This window comes from Squalius cephalus, assembly GCF_949319135.1.
Source record: "Squalius cephalus genome assembly, chromosome: 23".
Taxonomy (NCBI): Eukaryota; Metazoa; Chordata; class Actinopteri; order Cypriniformes; family Leuciscidae; genus Squalius; species Squalius cephalus.
The window spans coordinates 22693082-22702266 of NC_137144.1; the positions used below are offsets into that span (position 1 = coordinate 22693082).

At 38.5% G+C, this 9185-nt stretch overlaps 1 protein-coding gene across 1 annotated transcript; it reads left to right on the forward strand.

Annotated features, from left to right (window-relative positions):
* Positions 1-3457: 3457 nt before the first annotated feature.
* LOC307151665 (uncharacterized protein) lies at positions 3458-8184 on the forward strand (the record flags this gene model as incomplete). Its single annotated transcript, XM_079859782.1, has 13 exons — positions 3458-4924; positions 5203-5382; positions 5468-5555; positions 5771-5833; positions 6303-6368; positions 6457-6549; positions 6648-6692; positions 6768-6845; positions 6930-6992; positions 7282-7332; positions 7421-7635; positions 7782-7941; positions 8024-8184. Exons 3-13 carry the CDS (start codon positions 5528-5530, stop codon positions 8182-8184), a joined length of 1023 nt encoding a protein of 340 aa, XP_079715908.1. The 5' UTR covers positions 3458-4924; positions 5203-5382; positions 5468-5527.
* Between the last annotated feature and the right edge of the window lie 1001 nt (positions 8185-9185).

The window sequence follows — 9185 nt, forward strand, 5'->3', positions numbered from 1 at the left end:
TGGAAGCCGGGCTAAATGAGCAAGCACTGTTCCTGCATTCAGATATCAAATACTGACATTAAAGAATACATGAAAAGAACATTTCAGTAATCACACTGGTAACTTCCCCAGTCAACACGTGAGATCATGCGATGATCACAGTGACATCACACAATCCTCATACTGTGATCCTCAGCATGTGTGTAAAGCGTGAGCTCAACGTGAGTTCATCTGATCCTCATACTGTGATCCTCAGCATGTGTGTAAAGCGTGAGCTCAACATGAGTTCATCTGATCCTCATACTGTGATCCTCAGCATGTGTGTAAAGCGTGAGCTCAACGTGAGTTCATCTGATCCTCATACTGTGATCCTCAGCATGTGTGTAAAGCGTGAGCTCAAGGTGAGTTCATCTGATCCTCATACTGTGATCCTCAGCATGTGTGTAAAGCGTGAGCTCAACGTGAGTTCATCTGATCCTCATACTGTGATCCTCAGCATGTGTGTAAAGCGTGAGCTCAACGTGAGTTCATCTGATCCTCATACTGTGATCCTCAGCATGTGTGTAAAGCGTGAGCTCAACGTGAGTTCATCTGATCCTCATACTGTGATCCTCAGCATGTGTGTAAAGCGTGAGCTCAAGGTGAGTTCATCTGATCCTCATACTGTGATCCTCAGCATGTGTGTAAAGCGTGAGCTCAAGGTGAGTTCATCTGATCCTCATACTGTGATCCTCAGCATGTGTGTAAAGCGTGAGCTCAATGTGAGTTCATCTGATCCTCATACTGTGATCCTCAGCATGTGTGTAAAGCGTGAGCTCAACGTGAGTTCATCTGATCCTCATACTGTGATCCTCAGCATGTGTGTAAAGCGTGAGCTCAACGTGAGTTCATCTGATCCTCATACTGTGATCCTCAGCATGTGTGTAAAGCGTGAGCTCAACGTGAGTTCATCTGATCCTCATACTGTGATCCTCAGCATGTGTGTAAAGCGTGAGCTCAACGTGAGTTCATCTGATCCTCATACTGTGATCCTCAGCATGTGTGTAAAGCGTGAGCTCATTGTGAATGCTTCACACTCCGGTCCAGTTGGCGGTGGTAATGCACCATCTAAGCTGGTCTTCCAACCACCATAAAACATGTAAAGAAGAAGAAAAAGTTGTGCATGCATGGGGTGCTTCTCAATTCTTATTTGTGCATCCTCGTTTCCTCTCCTCGCTTCCTTTCCTCGCGTCTCAGCTCCGCCCCCTGTAGGATGCGAGGGAAGGCTGCAAGGAAAAGACGCGAGGACGGAGGGATCGAATGAAAGCTTTTTGTATACATTGGAATCCTTGATCACTCGAGCGTCACTTCATCGCGTCATCAGCAGCGCTCAGAGGATCTGCCCTCATGTTGTTGAAATTTGTTTATTTAAGAAATTCATAATAAATAATAATAAAGAAAGATACCCTGTTGAAATATGTGAGGTGTGTGGTTTATATAAACTGCAAAATTAAAGTATAAATCAAAATTATTGTGACCGATGTGAAGGGGGAGGAGTCGAGGAGAATTGATACGTGCCTCACGTTTTAGTCGATAAAACTCTTCCGCATAGGATGCACCTGTGTATCCTCGCTCATGACTCCTCAGGAAGCCTCCTCACTCCTCGATCCTCGACTCCTCGCGGTGCAATTAGAGAATTGAGATGTCCTTCAAGATGGCTGAGCTCGATCGGTTTCCGGGTCATAGGATGGAGGACGGAGGAGAGAGGAGACGAGGAGGGATATTGAGAAGCACCCATGGTATTGTTACACCGCAGAAATGGTGAGTGGCCTATTTACATACTTTTGGATGTGCAATGTGGTCTGGTCTTTTTTTTTTTTTAGCAGAGTACTGCTCACACATGCTACATGTGCACCAGCCATTTTACCTTCAGTAATCACACCAAAATTGCTAGCTGCAGCTAGTTTGCATATCAGTATTTGTGAATTGTTAGGCCTGTTATGTCAGATCATTACAACATTACTAACTTTATATTTCAATATATTATTTGTTTTTATTTATACTTATATTTCAATAATTAACAAGCGCTGTAAAACATCAGTAAGCAAGAATGCTGCACTGGTGGAATAGCGTAAACTATCATTGCTCTTTGGATAAAAAGATGAAGTACGCCTACTCTTAGACACTCATATTAAAGATAAAAAGCCTTATTTCACCACGCTATATGACTAGTTTTTTAACAACAACTTCTATCTGCGGAACTGTAGCTGTTTTATGTTAAAAGCCAACGTCACTTCCCATCAAAGCTCAAAGTGACTGACATTCATCCTCTTATTAACATAACAAGCAAATTTACCCAGACATCAGATGCAACACTACATCATTAAGAATGTAAAGTGTAGATCTACAAAAGTGTAGTTTAAAGTACTTTAGGATACACACTTTCTTTAGGATACACAACAATTGTCCAAAGAAGACTTCTTAAACAATTATCAAATACAGTAATCAGTGAGAGTGGCTAAGGTTGTCCTCTCAAACAAAAAGAAATTGTAAAAGGTTTATGTGTTTCATATAATGTTTTACTAATACAGAAGTTCTTTTTGGCCTGTTAGGATTTGGAAACAAAAATTAAGGCATTGAAAAGACAGCAACAAAAAGCTCGTAGAAAATCAAAAAAGATCATTTTGGCTCTTCAGAAAAAAAATGAAAACACTTCTGATAGTGAACACTCCTCCAGAGAACTTGAATCAGACTACTCATCAGACGACTCAGGAAATATGCTGAATGTTGTGGAGCAGCATCTAAATGAAGACTTGCAAGAACAGTATGATTCCGAATCACAACAGAATACCATAATTAATATGCAAGATCAAGTGCTATGGTATGAAATTGATAGACTAAATGATTCCATGGATGTTACCAGTGAAAGTAACTCAGAGCTAGCTTTGTCTCTGGAGAAAAAGCTGTCTGAGTGGGCAATGAAATTCAACATCTCCATGACCTCTCTCACTCATTTGCTTAAGATTTTGAAGGAACATGACATTGATGTTCCAGCAGACGGACGAACACTATTAAAAACACCTCCTTCTGGCAGTTTGAGAATAACTGAAAAATCAGGTACATTTTAACTTTGAAAATGTCCATGCACTCATTTGGCAATATTATTCAGAAATTTCACTGAACTGTAAAATCTTGTTTTTGATAGGTGGCAAATACACATATTTTGGATTAAAGGAAGGTCTTACGCATGCTCTGTCTGAGCAAGACACTTCAAAATACGACCACTTTGAGATTTCTTTGAATATTGATGGCCTACCCATTTTCAAGTCCAAAAACCTCACAGTGTGGCCACTTCAGTGTGCTGTCATCAACATTGATGAAGTGAAAAACAGTCCTTTTGTTGTTGCTCTGTTTTCTGGAGCAAAGAAACTAAATGATTTGGAGTTTTTGAGGGATTTTATGGAGGAGCTGCAAGAACTGAAGGAAACGGGCTTTAAAGGGAAGAGAATTGTCCTCAAAAACATCATATGTGATGCACCAGCACGAGCCCTCATCAAAGGAATAGTTCAGTTTAATGGCCGCTATGGCTGTGACTTTTGTGATGTAAAGGGAGTTCATGAGAGCAAAATGCTTTTTTTGTATAAAGGAAATCTCAGAACCAATGAGTCATTTAGACAGAAGACAAATCCTGAACATCACAAAACAGATAGCATTCTTTTGAATCTGGACATTAATATGATCAGGCAGTTCCCAATAGATCCCATGCATTGTGTAGATCTAGGAGTGACTAAGCGAATGTTGATGCTGTGGAAAGAAGGACCTTTGGCCCATAGATTATCAGCTGGACATCTTAGCACCATTACTTATTTTCATCAAGCTGTCCGACATCACATACCTCCTGAATTCAATAGGAAACCCAGGGGGTTAGATGAACTGAAGCACTGGAAAGCAACTGAATTCCGAACATTTTTGCTTTATACTGGACCAGTGATTTTGAAATATGTTCTCGATAAGGAGAAGTATATTCACTTCCTTTCACTTAGTATTGGAATGCGCATCTTGTACAGTGAAAACCTAATGGAGCATCGTGATTATGCAGATGAGCTGTTAACATATTTTGTTGAAAAAGGTATCAGCCTGTATAGCACGAGTTTCATCTCATATAATGTGCATTGCTTGCTACATCTCACTGGTGTTGCACATTACAACAGATCATTACACTATTGTTCAGCGTACAAGTTTGAGAACAATATGGGTCAAATCAAGAGGTTTATCCGCGGTTCAAGTGATCCACTGATTCAAGTAGCTAACAGATTGGCAGAGAGGCAAGCAATATCAAGTTCTAAGAAATCAAATGTTAACACTGGTACGCCAAAGACAAAAGAATGTTACAGAATGACCAATGATAGCTACTGCCTTATACATGGAGTTCAAGAAAATCAGATTTTTTGTGAGGTTTTTTGCAGAATGGAACCTTTGTACACTAAGCCATGTGACTCCAGAATAATTGGCATATTCAAAGGATTTCGGAATCACACTAAAATGTTACATACTGACACCACTCAACTGAGACATAAAGCAATCATGATACCTTTGTCATTGATTGATAAAGATGAATACAATGCGGTAGCGCTTATACCGCTCATGCATTCAGTTTGATTAGTCAAGTAAGTCAGTAAGGCAGGGTTTTTGCCTTTTTTATTGCATGTTATCCTGATTTTGATCCAAAGACTATGAATAATGTGTGTGTGTGTGTGTGCGTGTGCGTGTGCGTGCGTCTTTCAGTATCGAATTTGTTTATTCGGTGATGGACAGACATCTGTTGTACCAATCAGTTGGATTTTTTATGACAATGGAACATTGAAGTGTCGATGGACATCATCACTCTCAAACATTAAAAACAATTCTCCACCAAACCCTAACTGGAAGGTTTATGACATTGTGAAGATCGTTGGACCATCAATTGGTAAGAAATTGCAATAATGGTGCATTTGAATTGAAAATGAATGTGATGCTGAAATGTGGGTATAAGAACACAAATTCAAGTTGTTGTGCCTAATATAAGACAATCACAATTTTAGTTTTACATAAGTATTTAACATTTCTGGAAGATTTTTTTATCAATATTATGATAGGTGGTCTTATAAATGTGCTAATCATAATATATTTATGTATTCTATGATGAATAAATAGTTGACTGAATTTCCATTATACACATAGTATACATAAATTTACCACTTACAGGAGACTATGATCAAGCAAATCAATACATCTCAGATTACACAACGGGGATCTCAGCAGCAGAGGACTCAATTACTTATTCAATGACAGACCCTGCAGTTGTGGAATTACCTAAGAAGAGAAAAAGGAAAAATAAGCTCTGTGATGAAAGTGACATCAATTCAGAGACATCTTCCTGTGAAGGTCTGTATATATTGAAATGATTGGTATGCAGAAAACAATTTAGCCATAACTCTGTGATCATTCTTTATTTGTATATACTAAACAGATGATATGAACTTGAAGCAGTCAGGAAATGAAGTGAAGCAATCTGGTCTGAAGTCAAGAAATGTCCCACTGCCCAAACCTCCTATATGGTTAGCCTGTTTTAACTTTGATGTAGAACTTTGAACTTGCTAAAGCACTTTTATGTTTTTTCAATCAATTTTTTTATTAGTTTGTTTTTTTCTTCTTTTGAACATTAGTCAATATTCAGCTCATTCAGAAAGTTCAGTGTGACAGTGTTTTAACTTTTTAACTAAACTTTTATTTAATAAAAAATATTTTTCTTCTGCATGATCTATCTTTAAAGATACTCTTCAGAGAAGTGGGAAAAAAGATGATGATCCCAAGCCCACAAGCTCTGATGTCTCAGGTGATTTAAACATATACACACATATACAAAAGATAAATTCATGTATTAATGGTGTGTATAATGTGTTACTATGCAGAGGTTTTTACACTTTATATTGCCAAAACCCACCATATATGATGAACCTTTAGCTAAGGAGTAATGTTGGACATGTAAACCTGAAGATAAACATTTTTAGTTCAAATTTATTAGTTTTATAGAAGCTTTACAAAGAATTCTGTTTTACAAAGAAATACAAATCCCATACTACAGATAAAAAACAAATATAAACACTTAAATGTCTCTATCAATAACTTAAAAATGTGACTGTAACAATGTTTGAATATATTAATATTTATGTTTTTTATGAATTTTATGAAGACCCTTACAACCCTCTGGAGGCCTGTTGTGGGTCCCCTGACCCCGGTTAGAAAACCCATGCATTCATGTATTGATGTAGATTAAGCCACTTACTTCTATATCTTCCTCTCAGAATTTCATGATCTTCAACAACATCACATGACTTATAAAGAAATTACAGTGCAAACCAGGATACCAGGTGTGTATACATTGTTAATTCACTGTGTATACAAGGTTTGTTATGGCAAAAGATTAGGTGATCATACTAATTTTAATGTGATAAACAGATGACGTGCATTTAAAGAAGTCAAGAAATGCAATGAAGCGAGTTGGTCTGAAGACAAAGAATGTTCAGCTGGCCAAAACTCCCAGATACCATGGTGAGCTTGTGTTTTAACTTATCTAAGGAACTTAGCAGAATCAGCTTTATAATTTTATTTGCAGATTTTTAATGTCTTATGTCTTTTCTTGAAAGTAGTCAAGAGTCCACTTATTCAGAAAGCTCTGAGTGTCAAAACATCTGGTGAGTATGAAACACTTTTTCTCTTAAATTTAATCTGGTTAAGCTAATTTGATCATTCTAATTCACATTGTTCAGGTGACTGTCTGGATGATAACAATGAAAGCCCTGATGACAGTTATTTAAACTCAAGCCAGCCCAACCCAGTATTCTTAGGTGAGACAATAGATATTCCCTTTAACACATGCAAACACATCACAAGGTACCTTATAAGAGAATTTTGTGTCATGACTCTCACAGATACTCTTCAGGGAAATGTGGCAATGCATGAGGATGATCATCCCAAAAGCTCTGCTTCTTCAGGTGAGTTATAATTTAATATAATTTATTGTGTATGTGTGTGTGTGTGTGTGTGTGTGTGTGTGTGTGTGTGTGTGTGTGTGTGTGTGTGTGTGTGTGTGTGTGTGTGTGTGTTTTTTTACATTGTACCAAATGTCCCCACAATTAAAGTGAACCACCTACATGTGCATTGTGGATAAAACGATCAGGGAAAAAACGGTTTAATTGATATAGAAAAATAGATATAGAAACAATATAACTGATTTAGATAAATGCAATTTCACTGACCTTATGTATGTAATTTTGATAACAGGGAAGGAACCAAAGGAAACAAAATGCAAAGTCACCATGGAGAAATTGTTTGGTATGTGATATATCAATTAGACATTATTTATTTATACAGACATAAAACATCCTTTGCTATATAACAATCTAACTTTACAATTTTTCAGATCTGAATACTAAGATACTCCAACAAATTCAAATGCTGGAACAGAGACAAGCTGTCATCATGAATGACTTGGCAAAAGTTAAGTCTGTTCTCATGAAGCGGGCAGAAGAAGATGCCCATGAGGAACTTTTTCAACAACAACAGTGCTCCAGCTTTGAAACGTTTGAAGCCTTCTGTCAGAGGCTTGAAGAAGACAAAAATTATCGAGAGCTTTATGTTAGTACTATATAAATTTAGCGTTTATTTGTACAACAAAGCCACAGTTTTTTTTTTGTTTTGTTTTTTGCAGCAGATACCATGTAAAAGAAATGTTGAAGCCTGGTATATTTTAATCATGACAATATTATGTATGTTTTTGTCAGGTACACTATCTCATCCATACTCACGGCAGCTCCAATATAGGTGAGATGGTGAGACAGGCTTTAAAAAGCATAGCGTCAGACAATGTTCTCTGTCTGTACAACAGAACGGGGAAAGATGGGAAGAAGGTGTTGCCACCTGTGCTCCTGACATGTTTGAAAAGTAAGTGTTTAAGTTTTGGTTTGTGCATCTGGATGCTGCTATAGAAATTGTAATGTTAACACCTTGCTCTTTGTGTTTTTAGAATGTGTCAGGTATTTTCACAAACAAAGTGAAATAGAGGTGAAGAAGCTAAAAGTAACCACCAGAACAACACCAGACGCGGAATGTATTCGCCAAGTAGAATTTTTTTTGGCCAACGCCAACACCAGGCTGAAAAGGAAACCAAATAAAGGAAAAAGCTGACTTTTTGTTTGATTGTTTTTATTGATGGAAATAAAGAATGTGGGTGTAAAAGTTTGAGTTAACTGAATCATTTTAGATAACAGTGAACTAACACAATTATTGCATAGTGGTGTTATATGGTGATCTCACAGTATGAGCACACAGTGACCACAGTATGAGCACACAGTGATCACAGTATGAGCACACAGTGATCACAGTATGAGCACACAGTGACCACAGTATGAGCACACAGTGACCACAGTATGAACACACAGTGATCACAGTATGAGCACACAGTGATCACAGTATGAGCACACAGTGATCACAGTATGAGCACACAGTGACCACAGTATGAGCACACAGTGACCACAGTATGAGCACACAGTGACCACAGTATGAGCACACAGTGACCACAGTATGAGCACACAGTGACCACAGTATGAGCACACAGTGACCACAGTATGAGCACACAGTGACCACAGTATGAGCACACAGTGATCACAGTATGAGCACACAGTGACCACAGTATGAGCACACAGTGACCACAGTATGAGCACACAGTGACCACAGTATGAGCACACAGTGACCACAGTATGAGCACACAGTGACCACAGTATGAGCACACAGTGACCACAGTATGAGCACACAGTGATCACAGTATGAGCACACAGTGACCACAGTATGAGCACACAGTGACCACAGTATGAGCACACAGTGACCACAGTATGAGCACACAGTGACCACAGTATGAGCACACAGTGACCACAGTATGAGCACACAGTGATCACAGTATGAGCACACAGTGACCACAGTATGAGCACACAGTGACCACAGTATGAGCACACAGTGACCACAGTATGAGCACCCAGTGACCACAGTATGAGCACACAGTGACCACAGTATGAGCACACAGTGACCACAGTATGAGCACACAGTGACCACAGTATGAGCACACAGTGACCACAGTATGAGCACACAGTGACCACAGTATGAGCACACAGTGACCACAGTATGAGCACACA